The following is a 22,033-nucleotide window of genomic DNA, read 5'->3' on the forward strand; positions in this document are numbered from 1 at the left end:
CCATTAACGTCTTTTTCAAATAAAGTATTCATGTATGAAACAGATGTTTCAGACTATGTGGTATCTTTTATCTCAAGCTCACCAGGCTATATCGTGGAAATCACCATTGTTAATTGACATACGTCGTCGATATAATGTCTCTTGAACAAAAGCTATCATTCATTATGCAAAAGTATGTAAGGCAAATATAGTGTCAGATATTGAATTACAAGATGTATAATTAAACGGTAGTACATGTATTAGTACAAATGCGGCCTTCGTTTGGAGTCTTATCAAATTAACCGATCGACACAAAACTGAAACCAAAGGTTGTCTTTGGAAAGCATTACGTCACGCTTTTTGCTCAAAAGCTTGTATCTCGTATTTTTTTCTGTTAGATTATTTGTACTAAAAGAACTTTGATTTCACTAAAAGGTAATAGTTAAATTGTATTTTACTAGAATAGTTGTTCCCTCTCCAGAATATTTCACTGATATGGAGACGTCACCATTGCCGGTGAAGGGCTGCAAATTTAGGCCTATGCTCGGCACTTAAGGCCTTTGAGCAGGGAGGGATCTTTATCGTGCCACACCTGCTGTGACACGGGGCCTCGGTTTATACGGTCTCATCCGAAGGACCGCCCCATTCAGTCGCCTTTTACGACAAGCAAGGTGATACTGAGGAACTATTCTAACCCGGATCCCCACAGGGCGAATAGGAAAGAGGGTCGTTGAATAATAATTTCAACATACTAGTATAGTAAAATATGGCATGTCAAACGTTGCAATATTCGATCTTTTCCGTTTGTATGATATGATTTTTATTTGCATTCTATAATTTTTCATTTGTATTGCATAATTCTTATTTGTATTATATAATTTTCCCATTTGAATTCAAAAGTAAACTGGTCGATTAAAACCTGTAGGGAAACCAACAAAAATGGATCCTGCGAGCAACATTAAGTCTAAAATTGCCAGATTTTACTGAAGGATACAGGTATGGCTAAGTCACAAAACATTTCAACACAACACTTTTATTAGAATTCTAACAAAGAAAACTAGAGGTACTTTGAGCACTGAGCTCACTAGTAAGTAAGTTAATTTTATTTAAGGTCGGCACTTTATACATTGCAAAACAAGAAACATGAGCTCTGTAGAGCTCTTAAACCGACTATCTGAAACCCACTTAAACCCACTAAATGGTCCCCACACCTTGCTACCATTATAATGGCAAAGTCCATGTTTTCTGTTCTGGGAGATAAAGAATAAGTGTCTGATCAAAAAATAAAATAGGTGATCACAATGGTTTTACGTAAAATGAATCTGTGAAAGTACCATTATATATAATGGTAAAGGAGGAGTTGCAAATAAGGTATGGCTATCCTAAAATATTATAGACAAAATGGCAATGTCCATATTTTGCTGTAGGAAACCCAAAATTTGTGTCCGATCAAAAAGTAAAATAGAAGGTGCACAATGACACTATGTAACCAAGATTCTGTGAAAGTTTCATTAAAATTCATTCAGTGTTGCCCCAAAGCTTAATGGAGGTACACAAACGGACATCTCGATCACTATAAGTATACCCTTCCACTTTTTTAGCAGGGGATATAATGAATGAAATAATATTTCTACCAGAAAATTTGTTTTTTATACCCTCCGCTTTTAAAGTGGGAGGGTATATAGTGATCGGGATGCCCGTCCGTCCGTCTGTTACGCTTTTGGAGTACCCATCTTTTATCCACAACTGCTCATATACCACTGGTGAAATTTAATAAAAATTTCAGGTCTACCAGAGCAAAACATGGAATTCGCTATTATAATCAATTAGGAGTCGGGGGTATCATTTAGTGAGAAAAAAAATAAGAATACGTAATACATTTTTTTTTAATTTTTAGATTACCTTTCGCATTATTTATTGAACGACCCTCGTACAGCATCAGAATGATCGTTTCCATAAGTTTCAAGACGAAGTATTTTTGCACAATATTTTGTAGACATTAAACCTTTTGTTATGACAGTTCAAAGACTATAAAAACGAGTATGAACGATTTTTTTATCCAATCATTAAATAAGTACATGTAGTACATAATCTATGAGTTCAGGACTATCCAGTTTTCACGGAATACCCTCTATTTCATCGCAGGTAATTCTCTTAGCAGTATGATAATAAACAACTGAAAAGAAAAAAATATGTATATTTAATTGCATGCATTTTTCACCCCCTCCCCTCATTCTATATTTATTAAGCCCTTGAAGTCATTGAGCAAATCTAAAACTGAGCGATTACAAGTTACAAGTATCTCTGTTAAAACATAAAAAGTATCCTCGTTCGCAAGTATGAAAAGGTAAAAGTGATAATAAACCTTCCAACCAAAATTACCCTAGTTTTATTTTCAAATACCATTTTTACATTTCATAATTCATTACGTTATTTTTATATCAATGAAAACGTCTCACCTGATCCATGCATTGGTTCTACAGTTATGTTAGTTTTCGGAAAACATTCAGCACACCAACCAATCAAATGGCAAGTCACTCTAGTAGAATCTGGAGACCGACTTAATTCCAGCACTTCTTCGTCATTTGCAAGAATTCCCCATGTAGTCTTTTGAAGAAAAATATGTCATATTTTAAAATGAAAGATCAGAGCATATAACAAAAAAATTATATGCTTATAATTATTTTTCAGCTAACTTGTTAGCAATGTCAAATTCCATTAGAGAGAGATATCAGCATTTTGTTAAGGTCACTCTGACTGAAGGATTGGTTACACAAACTATTGATATTCATAAATAATTGAAAAATAAATTGTCCACCCATTTGATAGGAAAAAAAGAGAGAATTACCGATTTTGAAATAGCTACCCCAGTTCCTTGCAGATCTATCTGAAATCTTGCAAAAAGCTGGCATGGTTGATTGTTTGCATAATACCAGGTCTTGGTAGCGGTGCAATCGTAAGTCGTCCCAAACGGCACGTTCTCTACCGCACTGACACCAGTGGTATTAGCAAATGTGAAGTCGTCCTGCTTAATGCTCAATGACTGCATGGAAATTTTAAATTCACTGGTATATACATCATCAAAAAGCTGTGTCAAATATTAATTATCATATCATAATATCTTTGGTCTTTGATATCAAGATTCAAAAGAGGAAGCTATTTTATGGAGAAGTAAGTTACACTTTAAACTGTCTTAATGAATTGTGCTATAAAATTTCTTTAAAAAGAAATCGCAGCCAAATGGAATGAGAGAATCAGGGAAAATAAAACATTTCCAATCGTATAGATATTATAAATGTTTAAATTTAAAATTGACTTTAGTTGCTAAGAAAAAATGTCAGGCTCTTTTATCAGGAAGAAGTCTTTTTACCATATGAAATTTTATTTTGGGATGGGGGGTCAAGGTCCATAAATGGGCGACCAGCATGTCAATGAATATTTCTAGTCTAATTAATTTGATTGAATTCATTAATTTTAAATATAAATTTGTTTCGTTTTTTTTACATAAATGATTAGCTATTCTAGATTCAATCTATTTGCCTTTTTTGTGGGATCACGAATATTAATCATCATTAAAAACCCAGTATGATTATAAATATGGGAATGATTTTGAAAATAATAAAAAAAATATAATCACAGTAAAGACAATTTTACGTGTATCCCCGTCACATTTAACACAATATAAGTAAAACCCTTTACCTTAATATCTATTTTTATCTTAGAAAAGACCGTCCTCATCAAAGGATTGGAATTCCTGCTACACATTTGATCCGCCTCTCTCCAGTGAGTACTATCATGCCTTATAAAGTAGTTCTCTTTGGGCAGTGTGACATACTCAGTCGCAGTGTCCGGTGACGTCATATTATGACAGTAAATCTTTAAGGGTGTCTGCCTGTCAAACCTTTCTGGGAATAACCAATACTCGCCGTCGTTAGAGGAAGGGGAGCATTTCTTAATCTCAAAACAACTGGCAGGATCTGTGTACGACAAATATTAATCATTTACTGACAATATATGTACTTAACCACTTGGAAACAGATATTTTTATGCAAAGAAAAGAATTTCTACATGTATGTGTGCTTTGTAGATTTTTCAAAAGCATTTGAAACTGTTTGGAAATCTGCAATTTTATACAAATTGAATAAAAATGGTATTGGTGATAACTCTTTGAAAGTTGATTTGATCCCATGATCATTCTACCGGAATGTAAATTTCTCCAAGCGGTTAGATCACGAGCTGAGAAGGCTTAAAATATGTATGTAAATCTCGTGCGTCTGCCTTTGTGTCTGCCGCTAAGGAGGTTTAATATGCATGCAAATCTCATGCGGATGTCTTTGTGTTTGACGTCAGTGGGTTGGGACTATTGAAATTGACAGGGGGGGGGGGGGGGGCTCGTGTGATTTAAATCTTAGTCTACATTTTTGAAATCTAAATTAACAATTTATTTCACAAAAAAGTGAAATACTAGTATAAGGAATCACTAAATAGTTAATAGAGTATGCTAGGGACATCAACGATAGTCGTTAGAGAGGACTTATATAGGCCTGATGTCTAATCCAGTTATGTAACCTGACTTTGCATAAAATTAATAATCTAATAAATTGAATAAAACATCAACGATAGTTGGAAACGTGTGATATTTTATGCATAACGGGCTTCACCCTTTATATATGCAAATTACCCCACGTTTCCAACTATCGATGATGCCCTGGCGTATTCTACTAACTAGACAGTGCTTCCTTAAATACATACTATTTTTGTAAAAAGAACAAATATATGAGTGAAATATTCAAAGCCAATAGACGGATCAAACAAGGTGATAATTTAAGTCCAAAACTCTTCAATATCTTTTCTGATGATTTTGTGAATTATTTTTAGAATGTAGGTACTTCATACTAGATACTATGTCAATTAATCATATTTTTTTGGCTGAAGATTTCGTCCTTGTATCAGAATCAGAATTTGATCTACAAAACTGAATAGATGTTTTAGTTATTCAGATGAAAAATTGTGTGTTAATATGAAAAAAAACCCCGAGATGTTATGATAATTTTTTCCAAGAAAATTGGTTGATGAGACGTCATTTAGATTTTATTACAATCTTTAAATGAATTGTTTTAATTGCAAATATTTACATTCCCAGTCTTTGTCAGAAATAAAATTAGAACTAGTCAACATACTTTAACTGGTTTAGGTTTATCGATAGGCTTGTTTTAAAAAAATCACGTGAGGGGCAGGACATCCATCCCCGTTACATCTGGGGTCCCTCAGGGCTCTGTCCTTGGTCCCATCCTTTTCCTCGCTTACATAAACGACTTGCCGGAGCATGTGAAGTCCCAGGTTAGACTTTTTGTAGATGATACTGTCATCTATATTACTATGGATGGACAGGGATGTCAGTCAATGCTCCAAGAGGACCTTAGGCAACTAGAGAACTGGGAGACCTTGTGGGACATGGAATTTAATCCAAGTAAGTGCCAGGTTATCCATGTAACGACATCCAGATACCCCATTTGTAATAACTATATACTTCATGGTCAGGTATTAGGGACTACATCATCAGCCCGGTATCTGGGTGTCGATATATCGAATAACTTGAACTGGAGCCAGCACATAAGTCGGGTCACAAACAAAGCCAACAGCCCCCTCGGCTTCCTACGCAGAAATATACCGACCAGGAACCAGCAGCTCCGGTCAGCAGCATACAAAGCAGTGGTACGTCCACAGCTTGAGTATGCTGCCAGCGTTTGGGACCCTCACTTGGTTACACTTATTAACCAAGTTGAGGCTGTTCAGCGCAGAGCTGCAAGGTGGGTGATGTCGGATTTTAGAAGAACATCAAGTGTCACAGATATGCTACAAGCCCTATGTTGGCGAAGCTTGCAACAAAGGAGGGCAGATGCAAGGCTTGTACTTATGTACAAGATCGTGCATGGACTAGTAGCCATCCCCTCAGTTCAATTCATCCCCCCAAGTAGGACTACCCGATCATCTCATTCCCTCACCTTTCGTCAAATACAAACTACAAAAAATGTGTATAAATATTCCTTTTTCCCTCTTACTATAGTTCAGTGGAACAGACTGCCGGGCAGTGTTGTCTCGCTTCCAGATGTTGAACATTTCAAACTGGAAGTGAGCAAACTGAATCACCCCAGACCTTAATCATATTATAGTGTTTTTACATCTTTTAATTGTGAATACTGTTTTTCTTAACTTTTTATCTTCACTAAAAATTTAATACTGTTCCCTTTTCACCACTTTGAAATTTACTTTTCTATACTTTTTTTTTACATCTTTTAATTAGCTGCGCACCCTACTCAGAGTACTCAAAACTTGAGGGCGAGTAGTATCGAGAGATAGATAGATAGAAATAGAGACAAAAGTGGGCCTGGCTTGTAGCACGTGAATTTGCTGAATCAAGAATGTAAATATGTAGGACTCTAAAGTGCGATGGGACTCCAAAGTCCGATGGTCACGCCAAAGTCCGATTGTCTGCGCCAAATCCCGATGGTCTGACACGCCAAAATCCGACGGTTCGGAAAATAATTAACGTTTATGACGTCATAGTAGCACTGCGCCCAAACCTCAATGCCGCGACATGCAAAGGTCTTTAGAATAAGTATAGATAAATGCGAAAACTAACCCTTATCTCTCAGGCAGGTGCGAGACTAACACTCGAAAAGTGTGTATTAGCAATATCTTAAATATCTTGAGTTAGGGCAAGACTAACCCTAATCACTCGACTTGTGTGCGAGGACTAACCCTAATTCACTCGGGTTGTGCAATGCAAGGACTAACCCTAATCAATCGAGTGGTGTGCGAGGACAGACCCTAATATCTCCGGAATGTGCAAGCAAAAAGCAAAATCAATAATAAAAATTTTATTAGAGGACGAATTCAGAAATGATTGCTTTTGAATGCAGGACAACGGCGTCAAGGATTGACGTCGGATTATTGTGACGTCATAAACGTTGATTGTTCATCCGCACCATCGGACTTTGGCGTGTCAGACCATCGCACTTTAGCGTCGCGCGTCTCATAGGAAACGAGCCATCGGACTTTGGCGTGACCATCGGACTTTGGCGCCCGTAAAAACAATGAGCCATCGGGGTTTGGCGCAGACCATCGGGGTTTGGCGAGACCATCGGACTTTGGCGTCACCATCGGACCTTGGAGTCTTACAAATATAAGGAGTAACTGTCAGATTTTTTTAGTTTCATGACGATGGTCAATCGAATGGCTTGCGTGATAATTTTATGCCTAAACCGTAAACGTCTTCGACGTTTATTTATGCGAATTACCAGTCAAGCCAATCGATTGATCCATCATAAAACCAAAAAGTTAGAGTTATTCCTTACTTGGTTCAATGATTGAATAAGACAGTGACATACCTGTATACAAAGTGAGGAATCTTTTAAATAGTTTTGCCATCTTGTTTAACAGTGATGATAAATTTATCCTAATTGGCTTGGCAAAATATTTGTTAAATTGTAATGCCTTTATTGTCTACCGCTTTCGCAATAGCGAGGGGACATTAAATCTCATTCGTCTGTCAGTCTGTCCGTCCGTCACAAAAACTTTAACCTTGTGCATATCTTTTGAATGAGAAGAGATATGACTTTGATTTTATACATGTGTATTTCCTGTGAAACCTTTCTAAATACACTATGATTTTTGACCTCATGACCTTAACCTTGAAGCTTGACCTACTTTTAAAAGATTTAAACATTACTTTTAAATGGCCATAACTTTTGAATGAGAAACGATAGGGCTTTCATATTAAACATATGTATTTATGTGACAAGACCTTTCTAACTACATTATAATTTTTGATCTCGTGACCTTCAATTTGAAGTTTGACCTACTTTTCAAAAATGTTAATTTTTCTTTTAACTTCTGATTGAGAAGAGATGGGGCTTTCGTATTTGAATTTTGCATTATCTTTGACTTGATATTTCCGAGCATGCTGTGATTTCTTATCCCTTGACCTTGACTTTCACGACTGACCTAATTTTCCAAAAATTTAACTTTTGATATACTAGTAACATCTGAATGACATTTGATAGGGTGTTCATATTTGACAAATATGCCATAAATAATGACATCTCATCCACAAAGACACCGAAAGCGGGGGGTCACAATTCTTCGAATTTGCTTGTTTTACTCTTAAAATTCCTTTGAATACCTCTATTGACAAAATTTTATAAAGTTTTAATGTCTCCATTCATTTCATTAATAAATTCCTTCCATTACCTTTTACTTAATATTGTATGTATGTCAATTCTTTGTTCCATTGTTAACTTTTATTGTTGCTTTACATGTATTTCTTGTTTGTACTTTTTTGCCTCATGAGAGGCCATAAAGTGAATAAAAATGTTTCCAAAAAGTTTCAGTATAATATCAAAGTTTCAAAGTTTCATATAGAAATTAATAGAAGAAATCAATAGCTATTGAACTGTTCTTTGTATTTTACACAAAGATTTTATGGCCAAATTCTATCAATATTGATTCAAATGGGTGCAAAATGTAGGCGGGAATCGAGAGTTGGCGTTCATAGTTCTTTAACACACTTTGAAATTTTTTTCAAAGTAAGTTGAGTTTGTCCCAATTTTAACGCACTTTTAATTTTTTTCCGAAGTGCGTTGCCACAATGCATGTATTTATATCACACAATAAAAACCAATGTGTAAATTCCATGCTCAATTATGGAATTTTTTCTCTAAGAAATTATAAAATTATTTTATAAGATATCACTATTGTTATGATATACTCACTGAATTTTCGTATTCTTTTTTCAAAAATTTCAAAGAATACGGCATCTGCGTCAATTTGTGTTCCCACTCCTGAGGACGATAGCCTCTGTAGCCGGCATTTCTCAAGAGTGTTCGAATATATGATCCCAATGCAAACATCATTTCCGAAACAGGACTGGGAACAAAGACTAAAGGAGGCATTCCAGATTACAGTGATCGTCTCCGTCAATGTGAACTCGACAGTCGTCTTTCGGAGATTCATACATCGGGTATCTACTCAAAATTTCAAAAACCCTCATGGTAAGTAGTATATTTTATCGACACAGGATAATAATTTTTAAGAAAAGGTACATGTAAGTAGGTTGAGACGATAAATTTTTCATTCGAAAACAATTGCTAATGTAAAAATGTATATATAATTTATAAAAAAAAATAAATAAATAAATAAAAAAAAAAAAAGATATCATTTTAATGGGGTAAAAAAAACTATTTGTAATGAATAAAAACCTAATTTTAAATAAAGTTTCGAGTTAGGCCGTTTTCATCAGTCGTTCAAAAGAGGGCAAACAAGTTTTTTTAATGGCCCTATACTAAAAATATCTTAGAATTACCGTATGTTCCATATATTATGCTAGTACTGAAAATATCTTAAATTCATGTTCAATATATTATACTGAAAATATCTTAAAATTACGTTCTATACATATTATGCTGAAGATACCTTAAAATCATATTCCATTTATTATATCGAAAATATCTAAAAATTATTTTCAATATATATTACACTGAAAATATTTAAAAACTATTTTCAATTTATATTATGCTGTAAATATCTTAAAATCATGTTCAATATAAAATATTGAAAATAAGTTAAAATTATATTCCATATATCATTAGGAAAATATCTCAAAATCAAGTTCCATTCCCGGAGTAAATAGGACACTTGTTTATGTTTTTTAAAAATGTTTTCGTTTATTTTTTAAATATTTAATATTAGTTGCAGCTTACCTGTTAGGATATATCTAACTGTAAAATCCAAAATAATTACTGATATAATCCACAACAGTTGCACGCTTTTCATAACTTATTTTCAAACAACGACTAAACCCATTAAAATGAACAGGCGTACAGGTAGTTATATAAAGTCAAACTATGGTCGATTATCATTTCTTTAAACATCCGATGAAAATCGATCTATCGTCAATTCTGCTCATATGTTCGATCGTGAATTCCTTTAAATTTACATCAACGCACTGCAAAGAATAAACTGTGGAATCACAAATTTTCGCGGAGATTTAATTTTTTGTTTTTTAGGTATGAGGGCACCCACAAATTTCACCACGAAATGTAAAACGTTACGTACAGGGTGTTTCACAATATATGTCACACATCTAAATACAGATAGATAAATGACAACAAAAGCTACCTATACATTTCATATGTCATTTAAATCAGCATATATTCAAAATTATATTTTTGAGTCAGAAGTACCCAACATTCTCCATTTCAGTTACTATGGCAACAAATCCTAAAATGTCATTCTCCACGTGTTTTCTCAACATTACATCCTAAAAAACTTAAGAGACTAATGCTTAGAAATTTCTGACCATTGTTTTTTTAAGTTTCACAGGTTACTTGAAACTTTTTTGTTTTATATCTGCCTTTTTAGAACCCCCAAAATGCACATCTTTTTTTTATTTAAAGTTGCATTTAAATATAAAATGTGTCGTTTCAAAACTACCCCGGTATGTGCTAACTGGTGTCCACTTCTTTCACTCTTCCTTTCAGTAAATCTTGCAAACTTTATGCGGATCTGAACGTCAATTGACTTTAACTGCTGAAATCCTGTATGCAGATGTGCACTTAACTCAAATTTAAGATTTCTAAATACACTTGATATACTGAACGGCATTGTTACAATCCATTTCTTAAACTCAGGTCTAACTTTCATGAGGTTTTCTCCATAATTGATTTCTCTTAAATATTGTTCTCATCGCTTCTTGATTTTTTTTTTGGGGGGGGGGGGATTTAGCTGTCTTTCATCTTTACATTGTAATTTAGTTCAAACTTTCTAATTATTCTTATTATATGAATACAGATATATGTTCTAGACAGCAATATCTGGTCCGGATGTTTCTCACCATCACAATGTACAATATACTGGATATCGTTCTTATAATAAAAGTTCACAATAAGTTTTTGCTGCAAGATGTGCTCCATTTTGAGAATAGCTGAAATTATAAGGTCACTGATTATATCATCAGTTACTTCAAGATATATCATAATTTCCCCAATACTTTGCAATATCATAATTTTAGATCAATACGCTTACATATAGTGTTTTATTATTTTTGGTGTCACGCTCGATATTCAGATTAATCCCATTAAGATGTGTGACATATAATGTGAAACACCCTGTACATACCTTCTCAAAAATTCTTCATCCACGAATTCAAATCCAAATGAACCAAGGGTTTTTTACTCAAACCACGAAAATTTGACCCCACGAAAGTATGTGAATTTTGAACAAATAACACATACTTTATAAAGGTTGACCAGATATATCCTCTTTTTAAATTTAATTTTTAAAATTTTTTGTAAGGAATGATTGAAAAAATTGATATTCCAAAAATGGGGGTATACATGTTCATAAGGCTGTTTTGCTAAATTTATCTAAGTTTTAACATAAACTTGATGTGATTTGGTACATAGCTAAATATGATATGATATCACATTGCTTATAATATTCAATTTTGGCTGTTGAATTTTTAGAGGTATGTACTCTGAGACATGTTGTATGAAAATTAACCTGCAAAGATAATATTGTGTCTTTGATGGGTGTTTTGTTAGATTATGACTTATTCAAGATATTCAAATTAAAAAATTAACAGTTTGACGGAAAAATCTGAAAGTAGAGACCTAGGTTAAATGTTTTTTTTTATGTTAAACATAATAAAACAATTACAAAGAAATCAGCAAAAGAAATAGAAAGTAATGTTTCCATCATATGTTAGATTTCATCGAATTGACTACTCAGAGGTCTCAATTAGAAAACTCTTATTAAGAAAACCGTTAGTAGTATTCATATTTTGTATTTTGAAAGTTATCTGTCTTATCAGAGGGTCGGTACCCCTTAACACCGTTGCGAGGAGATTTAAAAACACATCTTTTATTTGGTTCTTACTTTCCTGTTCACTTGAACAATTTTCACCAAATAATACGCGGAGTACGTAAATTTACTTTTTTTATCGTTACTTTGCTGTACAACTTCTGGGCTTATTTTCAAGAAATGGGGGGGGGGAGTTTTTGTAAAAGCTCGGCTATTGTTCGGTAAATATCAAGTCATTGTCGAATTCTCATTGCAACTCAAATGCGAACTTGAAGGGCGTGACACTGCAGCGCATGACTAGTCTCAAGACACAGGCACTTGTTTCGGTGATGAATTTTTAACCTATAGTATAATAATAACACTTTTAAAATAAATTTTTAACCCATAGTATAAAACATGTAATAACACTTTTAAAAATTAGTCATCTAAAAAGTTTCATGGGCATTTGATTTCGTTTTACAATTATTTCAAGGTAACCCTATGCAATATAGTTTTATATAAATTTTTGGGGAATATAATTTTAATTTGTGACTATTTACAACCAGATTAATTAAATGATTATCCCTAACAGATATTTGTGCTTTAAGTGTAACAAATTATATTTGATTACTATATGGTAGTATTATTGCTGTACTTCACACCTTGAAAGGGATTGTCACCCCCACCCCCAAAAAAATCCTTGAATACCTTTTCTGCAGCCAACCTTCTGATGCGTTATTATAAACAACAGCTAGAAGCATCCAACCTTCTGACGCATTATTATAAACAACAACCAGAAGCATTCAACCTTCTGAGGCATTATTATAAACAGCAACCAGAAGCATCCATTCTTCTGATGCACCATTATAAACAGCAACCAGAAGCATCCAACCTTCTGATGCACCATTATAAACAGCAACCAGAAGCATCCAACCTTCTGATGCACCATTATAAACAGCAACCAGAAGCATTGAACTCTCTAACGCACTATTATTAACAGCAACCAGAAACATCCAACCTTCTGATGCACCATTATAAACAGCATTGAACTCTCTAACGCACTATTATTAACAGCAGCCAAGGGCATCCAACCTTCTGAGGCATTATTATAAACAGCAGCCAGAAGCATTGAACTCTCTAACGCATTATTATAAACAGCAACCAGAAGCATCCAACCTTCTGACGCACTATTATAAACAGCAGCCATGGGTATCCAATCCTCTGATGCATTATTGTAAAAACAGTATCCGTCTGTCACAAAAACTTTAACCTTGATCATAACTTTTGAATGAGAAGAGATACTTTCATATTCCATATGTACATTATCTGTGATAAGACCTTTCCAAATACATGTATACTATGACTCTTGACTTCATGACTCTGACCTTGAAGTTTTATCTACTTTAAAAAAAATTAATTTTAAATTTTTAATTTAAATTGGCCATAACTTTTGAAATAGATAAGATGAGGCTTTCATATTACACAGGTATATTACTTTTGACAAGGCCTTTCTAAATATACAAGGATTATTTTAACCTGTGACCTTGACCTTGAAATCTAACCTACTTTTCAAAAATTTCCTCTTTCTTTGTAACTTTTGATTGAGGAGAGATAGAGCTTTCATATTCATATCATACATAAGTGTGACAACAGAAAGGAAGAATTCTGAACATCATAGAAAACTTTAGAAATTTATTTTTGCATTATTTACAACCAAAATACCAACCAGGCATCCAGTTTTTTGTTTGTATCTTCTGACATTAAGCATTTCAATACAGTTCGTGTCAAATTGTGAATTCCTGCAATATATTATTAAACGGCAGTTTTTTGTAAAAGCTCGGCTATTGTTCGGTAAATATAAAGTCATTGTCAAATTCTCTTGGCAACTCAAAAGCGAACTCGAAGGGCGTGACACTGCAGCGCATGACTAGTCTCAAGACACAGCAGGCACTTGTTTCGGTAAAAAAATTTTAAACCATAGTATAATAAATAACACTTTTAAAAATTTATTACCGAAACAAGAGCCTGTGTTACAAGAATGATCGCGTTACAGTAACTGAATACTGAAATGACTATAATTCACTGTGTACATGTATACTCAAATATATTTGTCATCATTAATTATGAATTTTACAAAGCATGAATCTCCAAAATAAATTCACAGGTAACTATGGCAGCGTCCCATTAACAGATTAAGATGCTAAGAACATCTGTACTGACAGTGTATAAAATGAAATAGAATTATGTATACAGGAAAATATAATAATACTAAGTAATGTGGGAGTACCCTAGCTACGGCTTTCCATATTTGTCCAACATCAAAAGATTATACAATACAATGTAATTTGTTATTTTGGGCATATCCATTTTTGGTTTAAAAAAGAAAAAATACAATTTGTTAAATATGTCAACGTTTCATTTGAGATTTTATCAATTATATGATACTGAAAATATATTTGTCGTATTGAAAACAGGCGTATTTAGAAAGTAATTTGTAAAACAAAAATGGCCATTCTTCATATAGTTTTAATTCGAAATATGCTCAAGATTAGAATTTTGTTTAATCTACAGCCCTTATTTCCGTTAGCTTTTGACAGGTAAGTGCACATGTATACCAATCTCATTACAATCAGATCGTTTGATCAGATTGACATCATGTATACTAAAGTACTCTATCAAGTCACACGTACCTTCTAAAATGAACAGCAAATAAATGACAAACAAGTTGATGAAACAAGAATTTCAGCAGTCTCGTTTAAAGTCATCATTTTGTAAATTCTATGGTCGATAAAATGACCTTGTCAGCAAATACAATTTATCATTGAGTCAAACGCTGACTGGCGTTTTTCATACTAAATGTTAGTTCATGATTTATACCCCGGTACACTAAATTGACGACAGATTTTTCTGTTATTTCCCGATAATGACAAAGAACTCACGGCAGGTGTTACCGGTCGGCAGGGGATGCTCACTCCTCCATGGCACCTGATCCCACCTCTGATGTTTAGAAGTTCTGTGTTTACTCTGCTCCTATTTTTATTTTGTTTTATGGACTTTGATATTGAATGCTGTTTTGTTATCTCCATATCCTTCATTAAAAAGTTGTCTGTTAACTTGTTCGTATTATGTGGATAAAGAGCAAATCATTATATAAATGTAAGAAATGTTTAAGGGGATAAACATGACATTCAGGTTTCTCATATTGTTTTTTTTTTTAATTCCAAACTGCTGTCTAGGGCTTTTATTCCATGGTCAATCAAGTACTTCTAACTCATCGGCAGACGGACAAAATGGAAATAAACTCGATGATTCTTTAATTCACCAATTACTGGCAAAGGACATTGCTGCTCTTGAAAATAAATTATCGGGACTAGCTCAGAAGGTTGCCACTTTAGAGCGGACTATTTACGACGATGAGATACAAAATTTTACACAGGAAATAAATAATATCAGAAAACAGACAAAACTTTGTGAGCAAAAACTTCAGGCATACGAAGAACGAGAGGCAAACGACACAGTGAAGTGGCAGAATATCATGAACGTTGTGGACAAATTTAAAGACCAAGTTCGTTACGCAGCAGTGTCTCTTTTGGATGTGAGTGAGAAAACCAAAGAAATTAATTCTTCATTGACCAGTGTAATCGGTAATCTTACAAACTTACAAGGGGATGTATCTACTGTCCAGTACAATGTATCCAATCTTTTCAGCATCCTAAACAGTCTTCAGGTGCAACTTTCAGGTAAATTAGATATCCTGGTATGTTTTTTCGCATAAGATAATTCACTTTCAATAAAATTTCAAAAATCTTTCTATACTACTTTGGCCTCAGGAAAAAGATGATTTCGGAGGACCAGTATTTTTACAATTGACCATTATAAGATTAATATATATAATGCATTCTTTTCACGATTAACGTTAGTGCTGTATATTACCCTCTTGTTTACACGTATTATAGGAGCATAATGATGTTCTTAACAGTGAACTCTTATTATTCAACATCCTAATTACTAGCAATTAAAACGAGGTATGATAATTTGTAATTTTTTATTTATATCAGATTCTTCTAAAAAAAGTGGCCTTCAGCGCAGGAGTGAGATCTACTAATACTTCCTGGAGTAGCGGTATTTTGGTGTTTGATGAAATCATTTACAGCGTTGGAGGGGGTTATAGCCCGACTACAGGGGTCTTCACCGCCCCTACCCACGGGACCTACGCCTTCTATGTTAAGATTCAAGGTTATGTTGTCTACGATATTCAAGTGGATGTCGTATTAAACGGGATAAGTAAGGCCAGATTGATGATCTATAACCTTGGTTCTATCAAAAACGACTACGAATCAACATCAAGCCTGGTTTTGCTTGGGCTCCAACACGGGGACAAGGTTTGGGTGAAACATTACTATGGTCAGAGTTATCACACACAGTACATTACTCTCACTATATTCTCTGGCTTGCTCATTTAATTAACAAATTTTGTCAGTATTTTAAAATTAGGGCTTAAAAGTTCTACAGCTTACAACGAGGACTGCAGCAGTAGTATGCATTTATGCTGCAAAAGGTTTACATAACAAATGGAAAGTGAATGATTCTACCCCAGTGTGGTGTATATTTGTGTAATCATCATATTATTGGAAAGAAAAAAAACTTTGAAATATTTTTTTTTGTGGATGCTTCCAATAATTCAAATATATTTCTATGTACATGTATTCACTTTGTAACTTTATTTTGATTGCCTATAATAATTTATCAAATTAAATATGCTATATTACCTCTTAATTAAGCATTGATATTTAATTTTTGTAAATTATAAGAAAAATCAAAATTTAATTAAAGATTTATTTTCATGATATATCTATACATACAAAGATCACAGTATTTGTAAACATGTATTATAAAATTCTTGCCAAAGACTTCAAAAACTTAAAATATACAAATGTATATTCATTAAATATGGGATGCTTTACTTCTCAGAAGAAGGAAAAAACACTTTCAGAAATGTTCTCTGCTTTAAGAATATTGCAAAAATTTTTATTTTTCACTTTCTAGATGGTTAAAGTAAAAGTCCAGCTTCTTTAGTTTATATTTCATTAATTATATTTTTAATGGAGAAGTGCCTTTTTGATAAGGTCCTTTCTGTCTGGTGTCAGGGAGGTGGGGAATTCAATGTCAAATTCTATCACTAGATCCCCCTTCTTCTGGGGGTCTGCTGAAATTGGCATCCCCTCACCTGGGACAATCTTTGTGTAACCTGGCCTGAAAGGACAAATTGATAACGGTAATGAATAATTTTAAATGCTTGCGTTTTTACAGAAATATATTCTTTAAAAGCAAATTTTGAAATTTATGGATAAAGTGAAATATTATGGAAGAGACTGAAATCTATTTCCTTATATTGAACAGGAAATTAAGATACATAATGCTACTAAGAAAAATAGTTCACAATTGCATTAAAACATTGTCTGAAAAAAAGGTACAAAATTTCAGTTCTTACTTGATAATGTCATTAATGGGGATGTGTAACACCCGTTCATCCAGGGTAATGATCTCCACTGTACATCCTGTCAGGGCTTTCCCCAGAGGAACCTTGGCTGTGTGGATAAGATTAATCCCCTGTCTACGGAATCGAGGGTGGGGTTTGTCTTTCACAATGAATACTATATCAGCTGTAATTAAAAATCAAAGTTTGTATAAACACTAAAAAAATTATGCACAGTAAAAATTGTAACAAAGATCTGAAGACGTTTTTGCAAAATAAAAATTCATAATGAATATTCCAAAGAAATTGAAATATTAAAAATGATGATTGAAAAAAATATTTTTTAACTAAATTATTTTTAAATTTTTTCCAAATTAGACAACAATCCAAATTAGACAACATTATAACAATTGAATTTCCTGAAAAGGACTGAAAATTTACATTATATGTGGAAAGATTATGAAATAGATACATATCAGATTATGTCTTCAGTTTCATTGAATTTTTAAAAAGTTAATTGGACCATTCAACCAAGAACATTAAAAATACTGAGAAATGCTGTGATTATAAGAGCAATGCTGTAAAAGACTTTAAACTCAATGCTTTGAATTTTTGCAGACTTGAGACACATGCTTGTATGGTTAGCCTACCTGGGACATTGTTGGGGCCTTGGTCTCCCTCCTCAGGGAATGTGATTTTGGTTCCAGGCTTCCAGCCTTTTTTGACTGTGATGGTTAGAATTTTCTCTCTTATACTTGATGTGTGACCATCCTCATTCATAACCTGCAATGTTAATCCAAGCATGAAAAAGTGGAATTTATCAAAGAAAACTATATTTGTGTGCAAGGAAGTTTTCTTATATAGCTATTTCTTCATCTAATTTAGAGATTCTTTCTGTATTATAAAATATCCTTTAAAGTAATAAACAATCAAAGACTTCAGACACAGAAAATGTGTCAATTCTTTTAAAAAGACAATTTTATGCCTGACCTGATTTTCACTAAAGAGAATTTTCTTCTACAATGCAGATGTGCTAATTCACACTATCATATTTTGAATTAATGAACCTCATATGATTTATAAACACTTCTTTATTTTAAAAAGTGTCTTCTCGAATGGTTTATTAAAATTTTGTCACTTTTGCATTGACACATAATAATTAAAATGTGTTTTATTTTAATTTTCTAAAAGGAGTTAGAAAATGCAAATTGTGGAATGAAAAACATACATGTGCTACATAAAAGTAATGATTTCATACCCTCCTTGTGATTTTCATTTTCTTTGTGCATCCATGGAAAACTTCTTCTAGAGATAATACAAGGTCTCTTTCTATGGGTGGATCCTGCTTCTTTCTCCCTCTACCTTGGAGTCCACCAAAACCCATACTAAGATCACCATCTACTCTGTCATAAAATTCTGAAAAAATCAACAACAAAAAATGAGATTAGACATTAATAGGCAAATATAGTGAGGAATGCATTGTATATATATTACAAATAAAATACTAGTGCATGTTCAACTTTTTTGGGCCTAAAAGCAGTCAACGTAAATCAGTTTCGTCTAGAAAATGTCAATATGTCTACTTGGTAGACTACCCTACAAAATCTCTAGTACATATGCTATGTAATACACATATGGGCACCCCTTTATTTTTGGCACCCCCTTAACTTCAATTTTTTATTGTATAACTTGTTTGTATAACCCTAAACAATTAAGTAAAGTTTTATATAAATTGTCATCAAAAAAAGGTTTCATGTGCATTAGATTTTATTTTTTTTCAATTTTTGACTATAAATATATACATATAAATGATATAATTTCAGATTAAAGAATATTAAATGAATTAAATCCCAACAAATATTTCTTCTTTAACATAAGTGTATCAAATTATATTTGATTACTATATGTTTATTGCTGTACTTCATACCTTGGAAGGGATTGTCACCCCCAAAGAAATCCCTGAACACCTTTTCTGCATTTCCATGGAATGTGTACCCTTGCGTCCAGGCCCCTGATTCCCCACTTCCCTGCGGAACACCATTTTTCAGACCTTCTTCACCAAACTGATCGTATGTGGCTCTTTTTCGAGCTGTAAAAAAAATATCATTGTTACTATTCCTTTATACATGTAATCTACAAAGTATGTATTCTGATGAAATAAAACACATAACCATTTTTTTTTCGTTTACCTAGCTTAAATGTATAGCTTAAGAAAATTATTGAATCATTCAAATGTATGGAAAATATGCTTAAAATAACAAGAACTTACGATCACTTAAAACATCATATGCCTCTGCACACTGTTTGAATTTATCTAGAGCATCCTGATCTCCTGCGTTTCTGTCGGGGTGATATTTCAGAGACAATTTTCTATAGCTGTGAAACAAAAAGATTTAAATCATTAATTTGCAAATCTGAAAACATCTAAATTACGACCATAAACACTGATAATATGACACCTTTTATCGATGTTTTTTGAGGGTAAGACATGTTCTGTCACCGGGTCATTCTCATCAGAAAGTATTTCTCAAAGTAAACATTTTTAAACGATTAAAAATAATAACACGTGGAAAAATAAGAATATCTAACTGAGTAAATAACATGTTCTTACTTTTTCTTGATGTCAGCATCTGTTGCACTTCTTGTAAGTTTTAAGATATCGTAGTAATCAACCCCCATGTTTACAATCTTTTCCTTCTTCTAACTTGTTTACAAAAAATGGCGGATCACATGGCAACATGATAGCACAACAAAAATAGCGTTGTTTTCGTAAAAAAAATATTTGACAATTTGAAAGTGTCAACTATTTTATAACTAAACATGTAATATAATTTATATTTATTGAAATCTATTTTTAATTTATTTGTAGCATATATTATATTTTTAATTCAAAAGTCAGATTCGAAAATATGACTAACTTTAAAGGGTTTGGAAATCTCCGAGCAACAGCTTCAAACAGTATGGCCGAAAAGAAATGATAAACTTTTCACGGGGATTTTTAAATTGATAAAGGTCATATGCTGTGAAAACATTCTTGTTCATCATGGAGGGGGATGTTTCAGGAGTGAGAATATCCCCACCTGTTGTTGAATTTTATGACACAGAACCAAATAACGTGCATCAATTAAATGTGACTGTAAAAAACATCAGTAAAACAAGCAAGAGCATTCGATTCTATGGACCAAAAACCAAGGTAAATGCTATCACGTAATAAATTACACAAAGAGCCCCTCACACTTGTAACAATCAAATTAATAACATTGGGGATTAGTAAAGACATGTATTTATAATTTTATAGTATTTCCAACTGAGGGTAAAAAATCCCAACAAACCAATTGCACCGGGGTTATGTGTACCAGCCGTGGTAGAGTTTGAAACAACTGAAGCAAAGGAAGTAAAAGACAGACTTGTAGTCACCATTGATGGAGATGTCCTAGAAATTCCTCTGATTGCGTATGTTTTGATTATATCTGTATATACATATATATACATTAATTAAAACTGTCCTAATTTTATTGTGGTTGCATAATTTAAAATTAGTCAGAATAATCTAACTGTGTCTTGGTATAAGCCCTCACCACAGTTAGAATACCTCCCATATACTCACAATGTTGCAAAAAAATGCTGAATCGCATCAAAATGATTTTGAAGAACACAAACGGACTTGCACAGAAAACAAAAACTTCCAAATTATAATAACAAACCTTTTTGAGGTTGTGAATGGCTTTAAACCTAAAGTGTAATCCAAATAAAATGAAAAATCAGCTCATTTTCTCAACATTTTTTTCTCGCTTCAAATTTACCTGCCATGTTTAATTCAGAATTACTCTAGCTTGATTATTTGTATTAAATGCACTTAGTTCGAGCTGTCGCCCGTGTTTATTCTGCAACATTGTGAATACCGATACACAAATTATAATTTATTGTTAAACCAGGTCCGAAGGAGGACGTTTATCATTTCAACGATAGAACATTCTATCTACCCTAAAAAATATATGGGCTTATCTAAATATGAGCTGAAGGTTCAGTAATAAAGCTGAAATTGCTGACTATTGTTTAAATAATTCATTGATCTCTTCTAAATCAAATCATAATGCTGTTCCCTTGTCTTTTCAATTATTTGATTGTTTATTTGATTGTTTAAGTTTTAAAATGACTATTTCAGCTATCCATGTCAACCTGTTTTGGAGATTGAGGAAGAAGTTTATTTTGGAAATTTAGTGGCCAACAGTAAAACCATATCAAAGGAAATATCATTATTTAACCATGGATCTAAAGCAGGAGAATTCAAGCTGAAGTATTCTGGGGACAAGCCCATTGCTATAATGCCCACAAGTGGATCAGTACCACCTAAAAGTGTGCAGCTGATCAAGGTATATCAGGGAACCATGAAAGCAAAAACTTGTCTCTGTATACTAAGAATTTTTATATTTGTGGGTAATAATCAAATTAAATGAGACTAGTACAAAATATTAAATTGTAATCTGTATTTTGTCTCATCGTCCCTTAAGAAATAATCACATGCCTATACATACTTGAGAATGATTTTATCAATACACTTTTCTCTGCAGATTGAATATGTTACAAAAGAAGCTGGGAAAATAGATGAAACAATTAAGTAAGTTCTTTCAATACTTTTTACCCATAGATCTTCCGAATTTTGTATGCAAAGGTTAAAGTAGCTGTGTTAATTGCGGAAATGAGATTATTTTGTAGAATTACCCTAACATTGCAAAG

At 33.1% G+C, this 22,033-nt stretch overlaps 4 protein-coding genes across 6 annotated transcripts in view; 2 read left to right on the top strand and 2 right to left on the bottom strand.

Annotated features, from left to right (window-relative positions):
* Positions 1–1,697: 1,697 nt before the first annotated feature.
* Positions 1,698–9,848, bottom strand: LOC134281182 (A disintegrin and metalloproteinase with thrombospondin motifs 9-like). Its single transcript, XM_062763650.1, has 6 exons — positions 9,741–9,848; positions 8,754–9,005; positions 3,679–3,956; positions 2,828–3,022; positions 2,439–2,586; positions 1,698–2,155 (listed from the first exon to the last, which is right to left on the bottom strand). Exons 1-6 carry the CDS (start codon positions 9,811–9,813, stop codon positions 2,097–2,099), a joined length of 1,005 nt encoding a protein of 334 aa, XP_062619634.1. The 5' UTR covers positions 9,814–9,848; the 3' UTR covers positions 1,698–2,096.
* A 5,144-nt stretch (positions 9,849–14,992) lies between these two features.
* LOC134281188 (uncharacterized) lies at positions 14,993–15,925 on the top strand. Its single transcript, XM_062763659.1, has 2 exons — positions 14,993–15,560; positions 15,879–15,925. Exons 1-2 carry the CDS (start codon positions 15,002–15,004, stop codon positions 15,923–15,925), a joined length of 606 nt encoding a protein of 201 aa, XP_062619643.1. The 5' UTR covers positions 14,993–15,001.
* The window catches only part of LOC134281187 (cilia and flagella-associated protein 47-like), a 31,741-nt gene continuing 25,609 nt past the window's right edge, over positions 15,902–22,033 (top strand). For all 3 annotated transcript variants that reach the window (XM_062763656.1, XM_062763658.1, XM_062763657.1), the window contains exons 1-5: positions 15,902–16,056; positions 20,196–20,489; positions 20,595–20,749; positions 21,462–21,669; positions 21,868–21,914. In XM_062763656.1, coding sequence (XP_062619640.1) covers positions 20,340–20,489; positions 20,595–20,749; positions 21,462–21,669; positions 21,868–21,914 — 560 coding nt within the window. In that variant the 5' untranslated portion in view covers positions 15,902–16,056; positions 20,196–20,339. The remainder of the gene's footprint in view (positions 16,057–20,195; positions 20,490–20,594; positions 20,750–21,461; positions 21,670–21,867; positions 21,915–22,033) is intronic.
* LOC134281183 (dnaJ homolog subfamily B member 13-like) lies at positions 16,643–20,035 on the bottom strand. The gene is made up of 7 exons (XM_062763651.1): positions 19,908–20,035; positions 19,566–19,672; positions 19,224–19,385; positions 18,555–18,712; positions 17,947–18,079; positions 17,312–17,483; positions 16,643–17,073 (listed from the first exon to the last, which is right to left on the bottom strand). The coding sequence occupies exons 1-7, from the start codon at positions 19,973–19,975 to the stop codon at positions 16,920–16,922; spliced, it is 954 nt and encodes a 317-aa protein (XP_062619635.1). The 5' UTR covers positions 19,976–20,035; the 3' UTR covers positions 16,643–16,919.

This window comes from Saccostrea cucullata, unplaced genomic scaffold, assembly GCF_032062105.1.
Source record: "Saccostrea cucullata isolate Sc308-1 unplaced genomic scaffold, CSIRO_AGI_Scuc_v1 ctg395, whole genome shotgun sequence".
NCBI classification, from domain to species: Eukaryota; Metazoa; Mollusca; class Bivalvia; order Ostreida; family Ostreidae; genus Saccostrea; species Saccostrea cuccullata.